Raw genomic sequence first — 25,241 nt, 5'->3', positions numbered from 1 at the left:
GACATAGCTCAAAATGAGGGCGTAGAGACTGTTGGGCCAAATAGCAGCACATGCCCAGGAAACAAGAAGCATAGGCCGTAATAATGTCAAATGGGTCAACCAGAACAATAGATAACTGGGCCCATGAACAACGGAGAATTAATTAAAACATTATTGTTTAGTCGAATATGCCAAATAGATAAATGGGCCCATGAACAACAACACTTGCCTAGACCAGTAATTGCTACAAGCTTATCATACACATACCAAGAGCAGAACAAATAGCCTCAAATTGATTAGCGTCAAGAGCTTTCGTGACGATATCTGCAGGTTGTTTCTTCTACGAACATGCTCAATACTTATCGTCTTCTCTTCCACAAACTCAGAAATAAAGTGTTGGTGAATATCTATGTGCTTAGTCCTTCTGTGCTGAATAGGATTCTTGGAAATATTGATAGAACTCATGTTGTTGCAGTACAAAGTCATGATATCTTGCAGAACATCATACTCTGCAAGCATTTGTTTCATCCATAAGAGTTGAGTTCAGCTACTTCCTAGAACAACATATTACGCCTCGCCAATGAAGAGAGAGACATAATTTTGTTTCTTGCTAAACTATTTATCCAAAAAGAAACAACCACCTAAACTACTATTCTTGTCTTCGGCATTTCAACCCCAATCAGCATCACAATACCAACCTAGAGTGGAGTTGGTATCAAAAGATTACAAAATGCGATAATCAACAGTACCAACAATGTATTATATGATGCGCTTGACCTGAGTAAGGTGACTAACTTTTGGGTTTGCTTGGTAACTAGCACAAACACAAAAAAAAAAGGTTATGTTATTAGGCCAATTGGAAGTGAGATACTAAAAGCTTCCGAACATACTTCTGTACAAGAGCTTTAATTAACAACTCCCTTACTATATTTGGAGAGCTTGACATGAGTAGCGGTCGGCGTACGCTTATGACTAAAATTTTTAAGCCCGAACTTTTTTACAATGTTTTTTTTTTTGCGTATTTTCTATGAGAAATAAAGATCCCATCTTCGATTTTCTTGATCTGAAATCTGAAGAAGTAGGTAAGTTCTCCAACCATGCCCATATAAAATTCAGCTTGCATCTGTTGAACAAAATGGTCCACCATCTTGGCAGACATTGGGCTTTGTCCTCCTCCAAATTTCATAATGAGTGGTAGAAGTACCTCAATGGATAGTCACTTGATTATGAATATGACAAGCAGTGCTAAGTGCTTCAACCTAAAAGTGTAAATGGAGGCCCTTAGCAAGAATCATAACTCTGGCCATTTCTTGTACAATTCTTTATCTTCAAAATACCGTTCTGCTGAGGAGTAATAGGAGCAAAAATTCACAAAAAAATACCTTCATATTTACATAACAAGGAGAAGCTAGAGTTCTCAAACTCCATTTCGTGATCATTTTGAATCCTAACAACCTTCCAAATAGTTTCACCTTTTTCACGTTGTAGAGGTGACTCTGGGCTTCAAATATAGTAAATGTGTCAAACTTCTCATGAATAAAATCAATCCAAGTGTACCTGGAGTAATCCTCAACACATACAAAGACATAATTCTTCCCTCCAAGAATGACCACCTGCATTAGACCCATAAGATCCATGTGGAGAAACTTGAGGACACGTGAAGTAGTGAGATGTTGAACCATCTTGTGCGACGTTTTGACCTGTTTTCCAACTTGACATTTGCCACAAAATTTTCCTTCTTCAATCTTAGCTCGGTGATACCCATAATAGCCTTCTCGAAAATAATTTTCTTCATGCTTCTTAGATTTAAATGACCAATTTTTTGGTACCATAACTTGATTTCTTCAACTTTGGAACTAAGACACGATTGATTCATGGAGTCTTTCGCAGGAAACCACATATAACAGTTATCTCAGAACGTGACTCCCTTCATTAGCTAAAGTCATTGCTTATCAGAAACAATACACTCCTTACAAGTAAAGTTAACAACAAGTTCTTGATCACAAAGTTAACTAATACTTATGAGATTAGAAGTAAGACCATTAACCTGCAAAATATCTTTAAACATGGAAGACCGGTATAAGTAAGCTTACCTTTACTAAGGATTTTATCCTTACCACCATAACCAAATGTAAATAACTATTAGAATAGGTCTTCAGGTTCACAAGAAAAATTTCACACCAGTCATGTGGTGAGAGGAACCTTTTATCAAAATACCAATATTCAGTTGAGGAGACAGGAAATGAAGATTAGGCGATGTTAACACAGTCATCATCTTTAATCCTCCACACTTTGTGAGTGTTAAGAGCCTGCATAGTCTGATGACGATGGGAGAAATGAGGTCGATGAAGATTTCTATCATAGAGACGATAGCAAAGTCATGTGGCGAGAGCAACCATTATCAAAATACAAGTCTTTAGTAGAGGAGACTGTTGAGATTTTTACGCGCGCAAGTGCACGTGTCGCTCAAGTAATATAGTGTATTAAGTACGAGTGTCGATCTCACGAGGAACAAGCTTAATTAATAAACAGATCAACTAGCACGAATTGAACTAAAGAGGAGATGGAAAGATGGCACAAATTATTGACAAGTTCTAACGCAAAGAAATAACAAAATACTCAAATAAAAGCTATAAGCAGAAATAGAGGCTAAGGACCAAGGCTTCACGGGTTTATTCAACGGTTTGGATACACGAATTTGACACACAACCAATAATCAACTCACTACTATTTGCTAACCATACTCACATAATAATATTGCTAAATCTCTCTCGAGCATCTAACAACCTATGTCAAAATTAGGAAAATCTTCTCTCGATCTCAATCCCTAACAATGGCATGCATTCATATCAAGAGCATCCACACGATTCTATGGCAACCTAACTATCTCTAGCCTAGGCATGCAACATAGTAATTCAAACGAAAAACACTAACAACCTAATAATTCTCAAGCATCAAGTTGAAGTATAAAATCATGAACAAGGTAGCTAATCTCGATCAAGCATTAAAAACGGATTTAAATTAAGCAAAGTAGTAGAGAATGAAAATTGAACTTCAATATATTAAATCACATCCATAACCAAATCCTAAACCCGCTACGTCATAGTCCTTAATGGAATTAGTTCATGACGTAGCGAGAAAACAAAAAGAAAATAAAAGAATAGGAAGGAGAAGAAACCATAATTAAAAACTCAATTGTAAATTAAAATACGGGAGTTCAAGAGTAAAGGAGGAGAATAAAACTGTGATTGGCGCGAATTGATGAAGAAGGGCTCTCCTCTTTTTCTCTATCTCTCCCAAATACTAAGTGAAAACAATAAAAAAAAAGTGCTAAGATCCCTAAACAAGAGGTTGAGAAGTGTATTTATAGGCTTAGGTCGAAATTCTTGGGTTTCCTCTAATTTTCGGAGTAGACTGGGTAATAAAACTTGATCTGATGGCACAGATTGATCCAAAAAATGCGTTTCCTCTTTTGGTTTCGTGCACCTCGCGGCGCGCGATAGCTGGGTCGTGGCACGAGGTAGATCTTCTCGGGAGGTCGCGTTCCACGCTTGATGCTCGGGGATTTTCGACACTAAAGTTCTTCAACCTCGCTGCGCGCGGTCTGGGGGTCGCGGCACGAGGTCAACACTTCCATACCCTCGGAGAACGCGCAAACTACTCGGAGATGGCTCGGGATGATTTCCAGACCTTGCGGCACGCACTTGAGGGTCGCGGCGCGAGGTTTGGATGTCTTCTTGACACATTCTTCGTTTTTGACTCGTTTTTTTTTTATCCCGAATGCCTCGATTTGTAAAGATTTACCCAGAGTATCATAGAAATCCCACTTTTGACCTGAAAACCTTCAAACCACACGAAAAACCTCAAAACTACTCAAGAAAAAGCTCGGATTTAGATGGGATGATAGGAGTTTTCTACGTACGACACACACCTATCAAATACCCCCAAACTTAAACCGTTGTTTTTCCTCAAGCGACAAAACAATAGACACAAAACAAAAACACACAAAAGAAGTTACCTACACTAAACTGGTAAATCTCAATGTTTTACGTGAAATGACCGACTCATATTTGCCTCAATTTCAAACCTCTAGACTTACATTTATACGGAAATCCATGGTTTTAAACTCTACGTTATTTGCCTCAATTTCAAACCTCTAGACTTACATTTATACGGAAATCCATGGTTTTAAACTCTACGTCAACTACCCAATGTAAAAGAATCCATACAAGTTCGTGTTAACTCAAGCCATTTGCAATGTCTTTTTGTCTCGATTAGCTTTCGATTCCCAACTCTCGTAGCCTTTTCCAATCCTAATATGCGACCACAAGAATCGATTCTTTGAATGATAGATTATTCGATTCGACACACCATAAGTCTTCTCTTCACCCTTGATCTCCACTAATGCGCACATGTCATTCCAAGCTCGTCAATAGGTCTTAAAGGCATGTAATGTTTTAGGCTAGGGTCAAAGGTAGGGAATGGAATTTTTAGTGGCTCAAACATCGACCTTAGCGACTCAACTCTCTCACCAAAATCACAACCCTCATACAAAGCTCATTCACTCACCCATCCCCACGTTCTTGGCATCAAATTTCGCCTAACGAGAACGTTTTACTTAGTCTTTTATTTCTCGTGTTTCCCCCAAATTTCAACTCAACAACAATAAGCGACATGTTTCTAAAACAAAAACATAGAACACCACGCCAAAATTAAAATGTATGACATAAATAGACATTTTTTTTTCGTTACATAACAATCGAAATAATCACCGGCGTCGTGTGTCTAATGGACAATGTAATATGTAGAGACGAGTCGGAGAACATGTCATAAAATAGAAAATATTTCACTCAACTATGTCACTCAAGAGTCGCTTAAGTCAATGAGGTTCTTTGTGGGATTTCAAAATCATTGGCTCAGCTTTTTCTGACTAAGTATCGAGAAAGGTAAATCGTTCGGCTTTTTGTGAGTGGGTTCTAATTGATAAAAATTCTCGGGTTGGCTTTTTGGCTCGACGAGTTATTCCTAATGCCTATATCATTATTCTAGATCAATATGTGCTCAATTTCGCTTCGACAATGGATTCGAAAAGGTTCTTAGTGTGTTCGGTGGTTACTTTTCAGAACAGAGTTAGACTACTACTCAAGGTCGTCTAAGCATCGAGATAGACATTATTCGGGCTTTAAGTGATAACACAAAACTCAACAAGATTCTTTTTCACTCGGTAATTCACGGATTTTTTTTTCACATGTCTACGGCTTAAGACTATCCATATCATCGGTAAACATTTATTGAGTCAGTTAAAGCACCCAAACACTAATTTCTGCCAATTATCCTAAAATAAAACAAAAACAACCTAGAAAATCAATACTAATGTACAAAAATCCCCTGAAAGACAAACAATTTCTCCCCCAAGATTAAAAATTACATTGACCTCAATGTACTCACACGGTAAAAACGATGGAAAGAGGACTTACCTTGTGGGGGTGGCCGAGCTCCCCTACTCGTCCTTGTCGTGGGCGCCCTCATCCTCGGGTTGTGGAGGGTTGTAGCTGCCCGAATCCCATGAAGGGAACGCGGGATATGGCATCATGAGGTGCTGAGGATAGGCCGGGTAGCTCGGGGCGCCCGGGTAGATGGTCTTTTGATGCGCCGTCCACATGTTGTATACATTTTGTTGAAACCCATCTCGCTCCCGTTGACGCTCTCCGAAATCGTTGAGGAAGCTCCCTAATGCATTTTGGGTGTCACTCAGACGGGAGTCGAGCCGGTTCATCATGGTCATTACATCGTTGTAATTGTGCTCTTGTTCTTGGCGGGTCGGGGCGTGCTCCGATTCATCAGGTGGTCCGAGGATGGGGGCAGTTGGGTCGCCTCGGTGTTGCTCCGGGACATTTATGAATCCCGCCCAATCTGGATGTGCGTCCCAATGCTTCCATTGCCGAAGCTTCATTATCTTCTCGGCATCAATAGGGTCCCCAAGCCCAAGTCGGGCTTCATTGTGGACGATTTTTATCCCTGCTTCCAAGCACATGCCGGTGATGATGCCACCGTGCCCGAGCGCCACTTCGGTGTCGCGGGTTACGCAAAAAACAAACCTCTCCTTTATCACCTTCCCTATGTTGATCGTTTTGTCGGATACGATGCATGCGAGGTGGGCGAGGCGAGGGAGGTCCACGACGTGCTCTCTCTTGCATGGGAGGAACGTCGAGCGTGTTGCCATGCCATGGCATGCCGGTTGAGATCGGAGATGGCGAGAAAGTTGGGGACGACTTGACCGCGCACAATCTTTGTCTGGTATTGGGCTCCGAGGTGTGCTAGCAAGTGAATCCACTCCTCCCATTCTGGGTGCAAGAGGAGTGGTGCGTACTCTTCATGGTCGGGCTCCGGGATTTCAAGATATGCGTTGATTGCGACCGACGAGATGTTGACAACCACCTTCCTCACACGAACGAAGTTGTCTACGGTGACGGAGAGGTTCGAGTAGAACTCCCGAACGAGCTTTGGTGCCGTTCTCACCTCGATGTCGGCTAGTTTCTTCTAGTGTCGGCTCGCAATTTGGTGCTCCATGTTTCCGCATCGGTAGTCAGGTTGGAGCGCCTTCTCAGGTAGCAAATTTACTTGGCAAATCTTGTCTCATATTTCACCGGCGCCGTCGATGAGCGTGGGAAGGTGTGGCAACGCCGGGAGTGCGCGTCGGGCCCGCTTGGGTCGCGACGATGAGGCGGCTCGATGCATCTACAAGACAAATATACCAAAAATTAGTATACCCAAATTCACTCATAGCATGTATTTGTAATGACCCACTCCCCCAAACTTGAATCTCAATCCCTCTCCTTCATTGTTACTTATGAATTTAAACCCCCAAGTGATCACAATTTCAAGTTCAATTTCGTTTAGACATTTCATCGAACACGTGGCGGCGAGCCAAACTAACACTAATATCAACAAATTGGGCATAAATGGCTTGACCCAAAGCACCACAATACTCCCCATAACATTCAATCACACGATTCCAAACATCAATTCATCAACGAAAATAGGTTTCAATAATTTTTTACCTTTGTTGTCTTGAGATGAGAATGAAGAACACACAAGCCTAAGACAAAGCGTGAAAAAGGAATCCAACCAAAGTGATGAACAACGAAGTGACCGTGTGATTTTGAGAGTTTTTTTGTAAAAAAAATCGAAATCTTGGGTTTGGTTCTTGAGAAAGTCGGAGAGAGTTTGAATTGAAAAAAATTTGTAAATCTGCTGTGTTTAATTCAAACTTAACGGGACCTCGCGGCGCGAGGTACCAGGGTCGCGCCGCGAGGTAGTGATTTTAAAAATTGCGCGTTCCGCGCATGTTGCTCGGAGATGAATTCGTCAAGATCTTTGCTACCGCGCGCCGCGCATTTGGTACCTCGCGGCGCGCAATAACATTTATTTTTTTTATTATTATTATTTTTTTCTTTAAAAAAATAACGTAAAAACACACCTAACAGACAGAATAAAGATAGACCTCAACTAAAAAAAATAAACAATAAAAAATTGCAACGAAAGAAAGCACAGGTTGCCTCCCGCGAAGCGCTTTAGTTAACGTCAATAGCTTGACGGGTTACCACTTTTTATTGCTAGACGAGGTCGAGATAGACCACCACTTTCTCGCTCTCAAAAACCGCTCCGAAGTATGGTTTCACTCACTGCCCGTTGACATTGAATCGTTCTCCGCTCGTACTCTCAATCTCGAACGTTCCCGACGGGAAGACTTGCGTGACTTTAAATGACCCGGACCATCGCGACTTGAGCTTCCCGGGGAAGAGTCTCAACCGGGAGTTGTAGAGTAAAACTTGTTGCCTTGGTTGGATCTCTTTGGGCTTGATGTGCTTGTCATGCCACGCCTTTGTCTTCTCTTTGTAGATCATTGCGTTCTCGTACGCTTCTCGTCGGAGTTCATCAAGCTCGTTGAGTTGAAAGAGAATTTGCTTTCCCGCGGCTTTGTGGTCAAAATTTAGAATCTTCATCGCCCATAGTGCCTTGTGCTCGAGTTCCACCGGGAGATGACAAGCTTTGCCGTAGACGAGCCGATATGGGGACATTCCAAGCGGCGATTTGAAAGTTGTTCGGTACGCCCATAATGCATCTTCGAGCTTTCGGGCCCAATCTTTGAGAGAGCTTCCCACCGTCTTTTCTAGGATTTTCTTGATTTCACGGTTTGAGACCTCGGCTTGTCCATTGGCTTGCGGGTGGTAGGCGAGGGCTTTCCGGTGCGTGACACTATACTTTGCGAGGAGCGTGGTGAATTGGCGATTGCAGAAATGCGAGCCTCCGTCACTTATGATTGCTCGGGGAGTGCCATGGCGCGTGAAGATGTTGTGCTTGAGGAAGTTGAGCACCACTTTGCCATCGTTTGTTGGAGATGTCTTTGCTCCAACCCACCGTGTCACGTAGTCGACCGCAAGAAGAATGTATTTATTGCCGTACGAGGATGGGAAGGGTCCCATGAAGTCGATCCCTCATACGTCAAAAGGCTCTATCACCACGAAATTCTTCAACGGCATCTCATCTCGCTTTGTGATGTTTCCCGTTCTTTGGCACCTGTCGCATGATTCGACAAATTTCCGGCTATCGCGGATTAGATTAGGCCAAAAGAAACCACATTGAAGTACCTTTGCTGCTGTGCGATCGGGCCCGTAATGTCCTCCGCACTCCAAAGTGTGGCAGTGATAGAGCACATAGAGTATTTCTTTGTCAGGCACACATCGATGGATCACCGAATCCGCACAATGGCGGTATAAGATAGGCTTCTCCCAATAGTAGTGGCGCACGTCGGAGAGGAACCTCTTTCGGCGTTGATGATTGAAATAAAGAGGGATTTTGCTGCACACCAAGTAGTTGACAAAATCGGCGTACCATGGTGGTGCGATTCCCTCCGAGGATAGCACCTTCTCGTCCCTGAAGTCGTCGTTGATGAGAATGCGATGGTCGGGGACATGTGAGAGATCTTCTAGGCGCGAGAGATGGTCAGCAACGAAGTTCTCCGATCCCTTCTTGTCTTTGATTTCCACGTCAAACTCTTTGAGGAGGAGCACCCACCGGATAAGTGGAGGTTTCGCGTCCTTCTTGTTCATCAAATACTGGATATCGGCGTGGTCGGTGTAGTTGATGGTTTTGTTGCCGATGACATAGGACCGGAATTTGTCGAAGGCGAAAACCACAACAAGGAGCTCCTTTTCGGTGGTGGTGTAGTTGACTTGGGTGTCGTTGAGAGTGCGGCTCGCATAATATATCGTGTGGAATGACTTATCTCGACGTTGTCCAAGGACCGCACCCACGGCGTAAATACTCGCGTTTTTCATGATCTCGAATGGTAGAGTCCAATCAGGAGCGGTGATTACGGGAGCCGTGCTTAGCTTCTCTTTGAGGATGTTGAACGCCTTCATGGATTCGTCGGTGAAGACGAACTTTGTGTCCTTCTCGAGCAGGCCGCAGAGGGGCTTTGTGATCTTCGAGAAGTCCTTTATGAATCGCCGATAGAAGCCTGCGTGCCCGAGGAAGCTTCTCACACATTTGACCGAGACCGGGGGTGGCAATTTCTCGATTGTTGCTATCTTTGCCCGATCCACTTCCAGCCGTTGCGGTGACACTCGATGTCCCAGAACGATCCCTTCCTTGACCATGAAGTGGCACTTCTCCCATTTAAGCACCAGATTCGTCTCCACGCAATGCCCTAATCCTTAGACAAATTCTCGAGACAAACATCGTAAGTGGAACCCAAAACAGAGAAGTCATCCATAAATACCTCAATAGTTTTCTCGATCATGTCGGAGAAGATTGCCATCATGCATCGTTGAAAAGTGGCCAGGGCGTTGCACAAGCCGAAGGGCGTTCGCCGGAAAGTGAAGGTGTCGTACGGACACGTAAACGTGGTCTTCTCTTGGTCTTCGGGGGCGATGGCTATTTGGTTGTACCCCGAGTATCCGTCAAGGAAGCAGTAGTACTCGGGCCGGCGAGCCGATCGAGCATTTGGTCGATGAATTGGAGGGGAAAATGATCCTTTCGGGTTGCATTGTTGAGCTTGCGATAGTCCATGCAAATCTGATACCCTGTGACGGTGCGCATTGATATAAGCTCGTTTTTGTTGTTCTTGATCACCGTGATACCTCCTTTCTTCGGGACATATTGAACCGGGCTCACCAATGCGCTATCGGAGATTGGGTAGATCACCCCCGCGTCAAGCCATTTCAAGATCTCTTTGCGCACCACCTTAGTCACCTTTGGTGCTCCACGGACGGTTGAGAGTTGTCTTCCATGAGGATGCGATGCTCGCAATAGGATGGATTTATTCCCTTGATGTCGGAAAGAGTCCATCCTATTACGGGCATATGACTTCGCAACACTCGCAACAACTTATCTTCTTCCTCGGTGTTGAGTTGTGCGGAGATGATGACAGGCAGTGTCTTCTTTTCACCTAGGAACGCGTAGCGGAGAGGTGTGGGCAATTCCTTTAGTTCGATCTCCGGTGGCTCCTTTATCGATGGTTTGGCTCATCTTTTGCTTTCTCCGAGCTCCTCAAAATATCTTCTCGTGTTTGCCTCGAAGCCATTCATGTGATTTGCATATATTCTAGGGTTGCACATGTGACAAACGCATTAGTGAAATCGGACTTGTTTAAGAGGCATACCTCGAGGGGCTCCTCCGAGCGAAAAGAGTGGCCGTGGATGGCTACCTCGCACACGTCTACCCGGAATATGTCGTCACTTGCTTTTGGGTACTTCATTTCTTTGAAAACGTTGAAAGTGACCTCTTCGTCATTTACCCTCAGTTTCAGCTCTCCTTTTCGCACGTCGATCAGGGCTCCTCCGGTGGCTAGGTGTTGGAATTGATCTAGGGTTTAAGAAAAAGTTTAACGCTTCGTTAAGCGGCGGAATTTTAAAAATTTCTTTTCAACTAAAAACGGTTTTTACTAACCTAGACAAAGAGCAAGTACATATAAAAAAAACTAATATGAGCTTATTAAATTTACTAACCTCTTTAGAAGCTTGAACGTTGATGAGCCTTCGGAAGGTTGAAAACGTTCGTCTCCTCGCAGCACGTCTCTCTTTCTTTCCTCGGTAACTCGAGCAACCACGAAAGTTTCTATCACTAAATCACTCGAAATAAAAGGAATCAGTGAGTGGGCACTTTTAAACACTACGACTTAAGAACGAGTCTTGAAGTCGCAGAGCTAAACTCTAGGTCAAATGAAGACCTAGGCGCCAAAACAATAAAACGAAATTGACTAGAGAGAGAGAGAGGAGAGGGGCGGCCACAATGTCTAGAGAGAGAGTCTCTCAATCTCTAACTTGTGTGGAATCAATGAAATGAGAGGAATGAGGTGGGGTATTTATAGGAGTAGGGTTGGCCTTGGAAAGAAGTAGTTTCCTCTTATTTTCCAAGCCTTTATGAGCAATCTTTTAGTACCCATTCCCATCCAAATATGCGCCCATCTCATTCAAATCCCCAAGGGATTAGTTTCCTCTTTTGTTTCCCTTCTTGGTTGCCTTGGCCGATTCCCTTTGTTTCCTCATAGAGGAAATTTGTTTCCTCTTTTTCTTTTGGCAAGTATCTCGATACATTTATGCACAAAATATTCTCTTTCTCTTGGGTATTTGGGCACCCATTTCTCATCTAGAAGGAGCTTCTAGAAGCTTCTTCATTTGTTCATGACAACATGAGAAATGCCCATTAAGAATTTTCAATAAAATTCTTATGAAATGAAATTAATCCACAAGGCCCAATAAGACTAATATTGGCCGAGTGAAACATGTCATTAAATGACCTTTTCAAAAATTTATTGACATTCATTTCATCCTATGTCTCAAAAGATAAAAATACCCTTTTGACTATTTTCGTTCTTGTTTTGACTTAGCTTCCAGTTTAACTATTCCTAATCGATGTGATTCGTGACAGTGACCTCATGGATCCAAATGAACAAAGCTTGAGCTAAAATACTTGGACTCAAAAGTTCACAAACCTTTTCCAAGTTTAGCTTAATGTCAACTGACTCCACTAAAGAGTTGACATTGAAAATCTCTCGGTTCAAATGAATTTATTTTCTACTCAAGAATTCAACCTAATTGTAATGAGTGGATGCATAGAATATTATCAGTGTTTACCCTTCATGAATATCATCAGCTAGTCGGGATTTACAAAATTACCATTTTACCCTTTTAGCTGTTATTTCCTCAACTCCTTTGTCGCTTGTGAATAAGTTAGAAACAATGTAGTGACGAGGAGCTAACAAGTCACATTGTTTCATCCAAAAGAGTCAGGACTCAATTTGGACACTGGCCAGTTCATTTATTCACACTCCAAGGAACAAAGCATGAGGTGATATATATTGCATTTCAGCAATCTTGTACATGAATTCCATATCTATGAGAACTTCACAAAGTTACTCATGACATACTCACAACTTAGTACTTCACCAATAGGCCTTGTTCGTAATCACATAGTGAGTCCGAACTCTGACTTTCTCAAATGAGAATACTAAGGTGTGAAATGACATGTCTCATTTCAGGATTAAGGTAAGCACGATGCAATTCATACGTAGTGACTTCGAGACATAAGAGGTTAAATGGTTTGTTCTTATCTTGTCTCTAGAAGTGCACTGGTCAATTCAGTACCTTCGGAAGATACCTAGAGGAACTATAGAGTCTCCAACTCTCAATGCCTCATAACCAGACATCATAGATTCTTCTAACAATCATACTGAGGTCAATAGTCCTTCGACCCTTAGATTGCGAATATATCATTTTAAGCAAACTACGAAGAGTTTGTTCATGCAAATCTACATTTGTCTCTTCGTAAGTTGTTTAGTTTGTTTATGGACTAAAGACTAATGTTTTATCCTAAAGCTTCAAACAGACACGGAAGAATGAATGAGCGTTTCAACTTTTTATTAATAAATAAGCAATTACAAGCAAGAGGCTTCATGAGACTTTATTACATCGAATGTACAATATAAAGATTACAACTCTTCTTGTGGGCACCATTGACAACACTAGGAACGATCTTTCTAGGATGATGGGAATGTCGCGGTCTTCCTCCATGTCAAGAACAACGAAGTCGGCGGGGAAGATGAATTTGTCGACCTTCACAAGTATGTCATCGATGATGCCTCGGGGATGCTTGATCGACCTGTCCGCCATTTGAAGTGTCGCTCGCATGGGCTTCACTTCGCCGATTCCTAGCCTTCGGAAAATGGAGTCGGGCATGAGATTGATGCTTGCCCCAAAGTCGCAGAGTTCCTTGTCGAAGGAGAACTCGCCAATTGCGCATGGAACGGTGAAGCTTCCCGGATCTTTGAGCTTTGGTGGGAGCTTTCGTTGAATTATAGCACTACAGTCCTCCGAAAGTGTAATGGTGCTACAATCTTCGATCTTGCGCTTGTGCGTGACGATGTCCTTTAGGAATTTCACGTAGGCGGGCATCTGCTCAATGACATCGGCGAAGGCGATGTTGATACAAAGTTGCTTGAAGAGCTCCATGAACTTGCTATATTGCTTGTCGAGCTTCACACTCTTCAATCTTTGCGGGAATGGCACCGGCACCGTCTTGATTGTGGCCGCAGACGGGGGATGCGTGATCGTTGGAGTTGCGACCGTTGAGGAAGATGGCTTGTCCTCTTCTTTCTCTTTCCCCTTGTCGGCGCTTTTGAGTTCAAGCCCGCTTCTCAGTGTGATGGAGTTGCATTGATCTCTCAGGTTGACTTCGGTGTTGCTTGGTAGAGAGCCCTGAGGTCGTGCATGGAAGTCTCGTGCTAGTTGCCCCACCGTCGTCTCGAGGTTCCGGATTTGTGCCTCTTGATTCGTCATTCTCGTTCGAGACTCGGTGATGACGGAAGCCAAGAGCTCCTCTATGTTTGACTTTGGTACGGGCTGAACTTGTTGTAGATGATTCTGACCTCCCACCTGTTGTTGATGTTGGTGCGGCACCCCCAGTGGTCGACTTTGTAGGAAGCCTTGCTATTGTTGTGCCTTCCATGCGAAGTTGGGGTGGTTGTTCCTTGCTCCATTGGAGTTTTGGAATGTGGGCCGGTTGTAATTCCCTACGTAGTTCGCATTTTCTGCATGGCCATCATTCGCGTACGAGCAATCGTCGGTGAAATGACTCCCCTGACACCAGAAGCACGGCTCCCAAGTCGTTTGCATGGAGTTCACCACGGCTTTCATCTCTTTCATCTCCCGCATCTCCTTTCGGAGGTTTGCCATCTCTATTGTCATCTGCTGCATTGTCTCCGGGTCAATTGTGGTCATCGAGGCTTGAGCAGTGGCGGGGCCGGCCTTCATGATTCTCCTCTCTATCGGGCATTGATCGTTGGAGCGCGCTAACTCTTCAAAGAGAGCTTGGAACTCCGATGGCGTCTTAGTTAGCACCGTGCCTTCCGTGGCGGTGTTAACTAAGGTCTTCGTCGAGTTGAGAAGTCCGTAGTAGAACGTTTGAAGTTGGACCGTCAACGTGACCCCGTGGTTGGACATTTTCGGAGCATCTCCTTGAAGCGTGCCCATGCCTCGTGGAGGGACTCGCCGTCCATTTGCACGAAACTGTGAATGACGTTTCTTAGGCGGGCTGTCTTCTTGAACGGGAAGAACTTGGCGAGGAAAGTATTGCAAAGCCCCTCCTATGTGGTGATGGAATCGGGGGGAAGCGAGTTGAGCCATGCTTTTGCCAGGTCACGGAGGGAAAATGGGAACAGTCGGAGTCAGATGGCGTCAGCGTTGATGTTGTGGATCTGGAATGTCCCGCACAACTCGTTGAAGTTGGAGATGTGCTTGTTCGGATCTTCATTCAGGGCTCCGGAGAATTGGTTTTGCTGGATCATGTTGATCGTCCCCGTCTTGATCTTGAAGCTTTGGTTCCCTCCGATGGCCGGATTGACAATGGTCGGGCGATACTCTTGAGTGGTGGGTATCACATAGTCGAGGAGTGGTCTCTCTTCGTTGGCCATGGTCTCTTCTTTAATGTCTTCCTCATCTATGGTTTGCTTCTTTTCCTTTCGATTTCTCTTGCACGTTTTCTCGATTTCGGAATCTATCGGAAGGAGACTCGAATCACCGTCTTTTCGCATCAACCTTCAAAAGAGAAAGACAACGTAAAAACAAGTGAGACACATAAAATAAAAGAATGTTCAAATTGAAATCTAGTTAATTGAATTGCAATTGAAAACTTATTCCCCGGCAACGCGCCAAAAACTTGTTGCGATTTTTACGCGTGCAAGTGCACGTGTCGCTCAAGTAATATAGTGTATTAAGTACGAGTGTCGATCCCACGAGGAACAAGCTTAATTAACAAACAGATCAACTAGCACGAATTGAACTAAAGAGGAGATGGAAAGATGTCACAAATTAATGATAAGTTCTAACGCAAAGAAATAACAAAATACTCAAATAAAAGGTGTAAGCTTAAATAGAGGCTAAGGACCAAGGCTTCACGAGTTTATTCAACGGTTTGGATACACGAATTTGACGCACAACCAATAATCAACTCACTACTCTTTGCTAACCATACTCACAAAATAATATTTCTAAATCTCTCTCGAGCATCTAACAACCTATGTCAAAATTAGGAAAATCTTCTCTCGATCTCAATCCCTAACAATGGCATGCATTCATATCAAGAGCATTCACACGATTCTATGTCAACCTAACTATCTCTAGCCTGGGCATGCAACCTAGTAATTCAAACCAAAACACTTACAACCTAATCTTTCTCAAGCATCAAGTTGAAGTATAAAATCATGAACAAGGTAGCTAATCTCGATCAAGCATTAAAAACGGATTTAAATTAAGCAAAGTAGTATAGAATGAAAATTGAACTTCAATATATTAAATCATATCCATAACCGAATCCTAAACCCGCTACGCCATAGTCCTTAATGGAATTAGTTCATGACGTAGCGAGAAAACATAAATAAAATAAAAGAATAGGAAGAAGAAGAACCGTAATTAAAAACTCAATTGTAAATTAAAATACGGGAGTTCAAGAGTAAAGGAGGAGAATAAAACTGTGATTGGCGCGAATTGATGAAGAAGGGCTCTCCTCTTTTTCTCTATCTCTCCCAAATACTAAGTGAAAACAATTAAAAAAAAAAGTGCTAAGATCCCTAAACAAGAGGTTGAGAAGTGTATTTATAGGCTTAGGTCGAAATTCTTGGGTTTCCTCTAATTTTCGGAGTAGACTGGGTAATAAAACTTGATCTGATGGCATAGATTGATCCAAAAAACGCGTTTCCTCTTTTGGTTTCGTGCACCTCGCAGCGCACGATAGCTGGGTCGTGGCACGAGGTAGATCTTCTCGGGAGGTCGCGTTCCGCGCTTGATGCTCGAGGATTTTCGACACTAAAGTTCTTCAACCTCGCTGCGCGCGGTCTGGGGGTCGCGGCACGAGGTCAACACTTCCATACCCTCGGAGAACGCGCAAACTGCTCGGAGATGGCTCGGAATGATTTCCAGACCTTGCGGCGCGCGCTGTGAGGGTCACGGCGCGAGGTTTGGATGTCTTCTTGACACATTCTTCGTTTTTGACTCGTTTTTTATTCCGAATGCCTCGATTTTCACAGATTTACCCAGAGTATCATAGAAATCCCACTTTTGACCTGAAAACCTTCAAAACACACAAAAAACCTCAAAACTACTCAAGAACAAGCTCGGATTTTGTTGGGATGATAGGAGTTTTCTACGTACGACACGCACCCATCAGAGACATGAATTGAAATATAGGCAATATTAGATCAGTGATAACCTTTAATCTGTTTTGATGCAATAGATGAAATATAAAGCAGTACGTAAAAGTAAATGACACAAAAAATGGTATCACAGTTCGGTACAATGTCACCTACTTTTGAGAGCTGTTTTCCCAATGGAAAATTATATCACTATATGAAAAGTAGTCGATAGTACATAATAATCTTATCTGAACGATCCCAGCTTCAAGGTACTTTTTCTATTGCTACCCGTGAATCTCAACTTAGGTTCCCTTGAATCTGAGATCCCCTTACTTCCACTCTCAAAGTGTTTAGTAATCTTCGATGTCAACGCTCGTGAATACGCAATCACAAAATCACAAAACCCAAAACAACATTAATACGCTTTATGAGACATGAATGTCGTCTAGAGAGTCACACCATATGCACCACACAAAGTTTCTCAGTTCGCCGATCTTGCACGTGTAAGAACCCTATTTGTGTGAATAAATGCGTCAAGAGACCACTAAGGAGATAACCTTTTCTTTTATAGTGGTCAATACCTATGGAAGCATAATTAGAATTTGCTTACCTATTCACGTGGAAAAAATATATGTAGAAGGTCTTCCGCGTAACATTATGGAGAAAACTAGAAACTAGCCAAAAATACAGATTATGCGCACAACGGCTAAGATGTCTCAACATATCCTGGAGCACGTTGCAAGACATCTTCCCGAGACAAACTTTTCGTATAAAATAATCCAACCATATACAAGTAACAACAATATGTTCATAATTAATATACCAGGCTAATGGTTCCATGCTTGGAGCGCTCTAGGCATTGCAGAAACTCCATCAAAATATTGACGGGACCCAGACTACACATGCTACTTGAGAATACCATGTAAGTTTTATTTTCCCCAACTGTTCATGTTTCGATTAACATAAGTAATTCTTTGATGTTTATATGCAGGGCCAAATCGTAGACCGACTCCCTGATATATGGTGGAAAGCATAGGAGCAAGGAGAACCTCAGGACAAAGAAGCTATGAATATTTGTATACTCGTTATTGTGTCACGTTTTGTATATAGTTTTTGTTTTCGTAAATGAGCGAAAATTTTCATTATGAGTTTTATGCTCTTTAAAATTAAATATAATTTGTAAAATATAATTATAATCATAAAATTATAATAATCGAAAAAAAAGGAATTTAGAAGCATGTTAAGAGCGGAAGGTAGCTTATAATATCTCTACCATCATTTCGTGGGAAAGCATTAGAAGCGACATTAGAAGCGGAATGTCGCTTCTAATATATCTCCATCCATTTCGCATGAGTCTTTTCCCGCGATACTTTTGGGGACATATAAGTAACATTAGAGCCGACATGTCGCTTCTAACTTTTAGTAGTGGATTATTTTGGTCGCTTTTAATGACGCTTATAAATGACTTTTGAATTGACTTTTTTTTTTTTTTTTTTTTTACTTTAGAAGCAAATTTTGTCGCTTTTAAATGCTTTTTTTTCCTCCTAGTGCCACATGTAACTATTCGTTGATCGGTGTTCATCAAACTGCCAACTTCTCTTATCCTCTCGATTCTACTCAATTCGAGTGATCTTTCTATTTACATCGTGTGCTCGAATTCTTGACTTCAGCCTTTTTTTAGCTGAATATACGTCCTCCCAGCCTTATTCGGATTTGGCCCATATAAATAAATGCAACTTTTAGTTTTATAAAATAATGAAATAACCAAACTGATACAGATACATTATGATGACATACAATGGTAGAGCTAGAATTTGTAGGATGGGGCAAATTTAATTAAAGTTTTTTTTTTTTTTAAAAATTCTTAAAAGACGTGCAAGAAAAAATAATATTCAGAAGGGGTTAATATGAACAAAATTATATAAGTTTGGGCTAAAAATGTAAAATATTGGCGTAGAAATTGTAAATTTATATGGGGTATAAGGAAGAAAAAAAATTAGTAGGGAAAAATAAGAAAAATTATATAATTTGGGTTAAAAATATAAAATATTAGGATACAAAACTCTTAATTTTTATAAAATTTAGGAGTACAAATTTAATTTTTGAAAGTTCAAGTGGGAGTGGGGCATTAGTCCACTCTGGGAAGCTGCCTCCGCTCTTGAAAAATATGTTTATCAAAGACTAAATGAAACAACCAAAAACATTTAGAGATGAGAACAATTTTCTCATATACATATCTTTTCCTTGAATATCCAATATCCTACAAGAAAAAGTTCAATACCAGTCACTCTCATGGATAAATCACTTGGAGCTGAGAAGAAAGTTCATGCCCACGTGTCTGCGGGTCATCTACGGCGCCATGACTTTGTGTTGTACATGATTTGGAAAAATAACCAAGGACTTTGAAAAGGTCAGGATGAAGATGATGAAATATGGCTTAGTTTCGGTATGAAAAATACGTGTGTTTCGGTACGAAAATTTAAGACGCCATTAGTTATCAGATTTATAAAATTTAAGACGTCATTAGTTTTCAGATTTATAAAATTTAAGACGTCATTAGTTCGCTTGAAGCCTATCGGTCAGAACTTTCATATATATGACATCATATTGTGATCGATTTTTATAAAATAGAATAGATGAAACATTTAAATAAAACTTTTGTTACATTGAAGAAATTATATTAAATAGCTCAATTCTTATCTCCCAATTAAAATTTAGATTAAGTAGTCAAATATTAATGTTATAACATAATATAGTATATGCGCTGTCTTAATATTGATTTTTTTTTAAATTATTAGATGGGTTAGAATTTATAAAATCATGAAAATGGTAATTGTTTATCGTAAATAATGATAACAGTGAATTGGGCATGACGTGGTTCATGTGGTTTTAAATCGCGGGGGAACCGGACGGGAACCGGACCGGTTCCCCCTTTTTTGAAGACCCCGGCATCGGAAGGTGTAAAACCGGAATATTCCGGTGATTCCGGAGGAATCGGACCAGGAACTAGTCAGGAATCCGGTTTCCACTTCCCGGTCCGATTCAATATAAAAATAAAAAAATTAAAAAAACCGGGTATAAAACCCGGGAAACCTTCAAAAAATCAAAACAGAGATGGGATTAAGGCTCCAGAATTCCGCCACGAGCCAGACCAATTTTCCAGCAATTCCGCCCGGATCCCGCCGTACCGCCAGCTTCCCGATGCGACGAAGGTAAAAAAGCTCCTAATCCCTCCGGTTTTGACATAACCCAGTGAGTTTCCCGACGTGATAATTTTTTTATGATGATTTTGAGTTAAATTTTTGAAATTTTTTTCTAATTCTTGAAGATTAAGTATAATATGGTAGTTGTGAACGTGAATATAATGTTGATTTTGAGTTTGTGTTCATGTTTTGTATTTTTTTTAATTAATCCGAATCATTTTTTAATTTTTTGATTAGTTAGTGGTGATTATGGTTATGTTGAACTTGTTTATTGATTTATTCCGAAATTCTTATGACTTGTTTTCAATTTTAGACATTGTGTTCATGTTTTCTAATAGTTTTTTTTTTAATATTATTTTATAATTATTTGATTAGTTAGTGATTATGGTTATGTTGAACTCATGCTTGGTTGAACTTGTTTATTGATTTATTCCGAAATTCTTATGACTTGTTATCAATTTTAGACATTGTGTTCATGTTTCTTATTTTTTTTAATTAATCCAAATTACTTTGTAATTTTTTATTAGTTAATGATGATATGGTTATGTTGAACTTGTTTATTAATTTATGACGAAATCCTTATGACTTGTTTTCAATTTTAGACTTTGTTATGAATTACTTTAAATTTTCATTTAGATCCGGGAATACGTTAATTTAGATCCGGGAATATGTAAGAGTTTGTGAATATGATTCATGATTGTTAGTTTAATTTTATTTACTAAAGGTGATTTGTTAATTTGTAGGTTACAACTTACAAGAATATCGGCCCCCGACCCAGCTAGGAGGTATTGTACGCCTGTGCCCGGAAAAAGTAGCGCCCACCAGCAGAGATGCGAGGTTTACTTGAAGGCAATGTCGTAAAAAAAGAAGAAGAAACTGTCGTTGGATTCTACGATTCGCAAGCCATTGAATAAAAATGTTGGCGTGGCCGAATCAGACGAAGAAGAAAACTACGAAGCCCAATTACGAGCAGTGATGACGAGGTCACGACAAGAGGCGGCTCAGACAGAATGGGTGGCTCGGACGATGTCGGGGCCCGACAGTGATTATGCGGCAAAATCTCCACCAGCTGCTCCGTCATTATATAAGTCTGCGAGTGCTAAGCAAAAAAAAAATTGACGAGATGGTGGAGCCGAAGAAGAAAACATGGCTTGGAAGATCTATAACAAAATTCTTTGTTCACCAACATGTGCCGACGAGTAAGGCGGACTCGCATGAGTTCAAAAACATGATTGCGACCGCTCAAGATCTAGGTAATCCTCAATTCGTGATCACTAACTTTATTCCCATATTGTCGCATCGCATGTGTTCTTGAAACGTTAACATGATGTATATTGGCATATTGCAGGTCCTAATGTTCCTATACCATCACCGTATGAAATTCATAACAAATACCTCGATATGGAGGTTGCAGATGAGGAGAACTACATTGAAGAACAAAAGAAGCGGTGAGTAAAATATGGATGCACCATACTCACTAATGGTTGGACGGGGCCGACCTGACTGAGCATCATCAACATTATGGTATATTGTGTTGGTGCAACGGTGTTCTTAAAGTCCATTGATGCATCCAAGCATACGAAAACATGGGAGTACTTCTACGGAATATTGAGGTCAGTGGTCAATGAAATCGGAAGACACAATGTCATCCAAGTTGTGACCGACAACGCTTCGAACTACAGAAGTGCCGGTTTGAAATCACAATATAAGTGTTGAAATTGATCTAGGGTTTAAGAAAAAGTTTAACGCTTCGGGTAAGCGGTGGAATTTTAAAAATTTTCTTTTGACAAGTAAAACAATTTTACTAACCTAGACAAAGAGCAAGTACACGTAAATAAAAACTATTATGAGCGTTGTAAATTTACTAACATTTTTAGAAGCTTGAACGTTGAGAAGCTTTTGGAAAGTTGCAACGTTCGTCTCCCCTCGCAGCACGTCTCTCTTCCTTCCTCGGCAACACGAGCAACCACGACAGTTTCTATCACAAGAATCACTCGAGAGAAACGGAATTAGTGAGTGGGTACTTTTAAACACGACGACTCGAGAACAAGTCTCAAAGTCAAAGAGCTAAAAACGCTAGGTCAAATGTGGACCTAGGTGCCAAAACAAAAACCAAAAAATGACTAGAGAGAGAGAGAGGATCGGCCAAGTTCTAGAAAGAGAGAGGCTCTCAATCTCTTAAACTTTGGATGAATGAAATGTGAAGAATGAGGGCTCTATTTATAGGAGAGGTTTCACCTTCAATAAGGTAGTTTCCTCTTCTATAGAATATCACATATTCATGAGCAAATATTCCTTTTTTCCCTCTTTCATTTGGGCGGCCAAACAAGGTTTCTAGAAGCCTTGGATTTGTTTCCTCTTTTGATTCCCTTATACCTTGGCCAAATTCTCTCTTGCCATGCATAGGAAATTTGTTTCCTCTTTTTCTTTTGGCAAGTATCTTAACACATTTATGCACAAAAAAATCTCTCCTATTTCTCTATAGGGTGGGCGGCCAAGTCTCTCTAGAAGGAGCTTCTAGAAGCTTCTTCATTTGTTCATGACCACATGAGAAAGGCCCATTAAGAATTTTCAATAAAATTCTTATGAAATGAAATTAATCCACAAGGCGCAATTAATTTAATCTTGGCCGAGTGGTTTTAAGACATCAAATGACCTTCGCAAACAATTTATTGACATTCATTTCATCCTATGTCCAAAACGACAAAATTACCCTTTTGACAATTTTCGTAAAACTTGTCTCGTTCTTGTTTTGACTTAGCTTCTAGTTTAACTATTCCTACTCGATGTGATTTATGACAGTGACCTCATGGATCCAAATGAACAAAGCTTGAGCTAAAATACTTAGACTCAAAAGTTCACAAACCTTTTCCAAGTTTAGCTTAATGTCAACTGACTCCACTAAAGAGTTGACACTGAAAATCTCTCGGTTCAAATGAATTTATTTTCTACTCAAGAATTCAACCTAATTGTAATGAGTGGATCCACAGAATATTATCAGTGTTTACCCTTCATGAATATCATCAGCTAGTCGGGATTTACAAAATTACCATTTTACCCTTCTAGCTGTTATTTCCTCAACTCCTTTGTCGCTTGTGAATAAGTTAGAAACAATGTAGTGACGAGGAGCTAACAAGTCACATTGTTTCATCAAAAAGAGTCAAGACTCAATTTGGACACTGGCCAGTTCATTTATTCACATTCCAAGGAACAAAGCATGAGGTGATATACATTGCATTTCAGCAATCTTGTACATGAACTCCATATCTATGAGAACTTCACAAAGCTACTCATGACATCTTCACAACTTAGTAATTCACCAATAGGTCCTATTCAGAATCACATAGTGACTCCGAACTCTGACTTTCTCAAATGAGAATACGTAAGCTGTAAAATGGCATGTCTCATTTCAGGATTAAGGTAAGCACGATGCTATTCATACGTAGTGACTTCGAGACATAGGAGGTTAAATGGTTTGTTCTTATCTTGTCTCTAGAAGTGCACTGGTCAATTCAGTACCTTTGGAAGATACCTAGAAGAACTATAGAGTCTCCAACTCTCAATGCCCCATAACCAGACATCATAGATTCTCCTAACAATCGTACTGAGGTCAATAGTCTTTTGACCCTTAGATTGCAAATATATCGTTTTAAGCAAACTTCGAAGAGTTTGTTCATGCAAATCTACATTTGTCTCTTCGTAAGTTGTTAAGTTTGTTTATGGACTAAAGACTAATGTTTTATCATAAAGCTTCAAACAGACAAGGAAGAATGAATGAACGTTTCAACTTTTTATTAATGAATAAGCAATTACAAGCAAGAGTCTTCGTGGGACTTTATTACATCAAATGTAAAAAATAAAGACTACAACTCTTCTTGTGGGCACCATTGACTACAGCAAGTACAATGTGTAGTGGACACCTTACGCCGCACATTGTCTAGATCTGATGTTTGAATATATTGGGAAGAGAGATAGTGTTAAGCAGACTATCAAAGCAGCGAGAGATGCGACTATGATCATCTACAACCACAGCACTGTGCTGTCCAAGTTACGGGACACATCCCCAGGTGAAATCATTTGTCCCGGCGCAACAAGATTTACCACGAACTATCTAGCTCTCAGAATTCTCCGAGAGAAAAGAGCTGCGTTGAGGATAATATTCAGTAGTCAATGGTGGGATGATTCCAAATTGAGTGCAACACATATAGGTAGATCCATATCCAAGACTTGTTTAAACCCCAAGTTTTGGCATTCGGTGGACGAAGTGTGTGCCATATTCGAGCCGATGTACACCACTCTTCGATTAGTAGACACTGAGGTGCATCCCACGATGGGATTACTATACTACGTCTTCCATGAGATGAAAAAGAAGTTGGAAGCGATGGGTGGGAAAAAATGAGTCGTCGTCATCGTGAACCACATATGGAGTACTCAAATGGAACATCCACTACACATTGCAGCTTTCTTCCTAAATCCAAAGTTGTTGTTTAACCCGGATATAACCATGAACAATACTCACATGGTCGCAGTCACAAAGGTGTTCGACTTCTTGCATTCAGATCTTGATGGGGCCACTCTTGGGAGAGAGGTATAAATTCTTATAAGATATATCACATTATGAATATATGAGTCTTATTTGATTTTGTAATTACAGTTAATCGCATTTCGAGACGCTCAAGGGGACTTCTCACAAAGAAGTGTTATTTCGGCACGAGGCACCATTTGTGCAAGTAAGCTCTTTGTAAAGTGTATAATTGTATACATTAACTATGTCATGAATGGTATGAAATGACATTATATGATTTATGTCACATGATTGTGTTGGAATTGATCTAGAGTTTAAGAAAAAGTTTAACGCTTCGGTAAGCGGAAGAATTTTAAAAAATTTCTTTTGACAAGTAAAACGATTTTACTAACCTAGACAAAGAGCAAGCACATGTAAATAAAAACTAATATGAGCATTAAAGATTACTAACCTTTTAGAAGCTTGAATGTTGAGAAGCTTTTGGAAAGTTGCAACGTTCGTCTCCCTCGCAACACGTCTCTCTTTCTTTCCTCGCCAACTCGAGCAACCACGAAAGTTTCTATCGCTAAATCACTCGAGAGAAAAAGGAATTAGTGTGTGGCCACTTTTAAACACGACGACTCGAGAACAAGTCTCAAAGTCGAAGAGCTCAAACCACTAGGTCAAATGAGGACCTAGGTGCCAAAACAAAAACGAAAAATAACTAGAGAGAGAGAGAGGAGAAATTGGGCACAAGGTCTAGAGAGAGAGTCTCTCAATCTCTAACTTATGTGGAATGAATGAAATGAGCGGAATGAGGTGAGGTATTTATAGGAAAAAGATTACCTTCAAAAGGTAGTTTCCT

At 40.9% G+C, this 25,241-nt stretch overlaps 1 protein-coding gene across 1 annotated transcript; it reads right to left on the bottom strand.

Annotated features, from left to right (window-relative positions):
- Window positions 1-10,567: 10,567 nt before the first annotated feature.
- LOC149404705 (uncharacterized) lies at window positions 10,568-13,820 on the bottom strand. Its single transcript, XM_089607641.1, has 2 exons — window positions 13,124-13,820; window positions 10,568-10,830 (listed from the first exon to the last, which is right to left on the bottom strand). The coding sequence occupies exons 1-2, from the start codon at window positions 13,818-13,820 to the stop codon at window positions 10,568-10,570; spliced, it is 960 nt and encodes a 319-aa protein (XP_089463767.1).
- Between the last annotated feature and the right edge of the window lie 11,421 nt (window positions 13,821-25,241).

This window comes from Urtica dioica, chromosome 2, assembly GCF_054948205.1.
Source record: "Urtica dioica subsp. dioica isolate 48M chromosome 2, U.dioica_male_clone48M_v1_H2, whole genome shotgun sequence".
Taxonomy (NCBI): domain Eukaryota; kingdom Viridiplantae; phylum Streptophyta; class Magnoliopsida; order Rosales; family Urticaceae; genus Urtica; species Urtica dioica.
The sequence above is the reverse complement of the archived record's forward strand: the minus strand, read 5'-3'. Positions and strand labels throughout refer to the sequence as shown.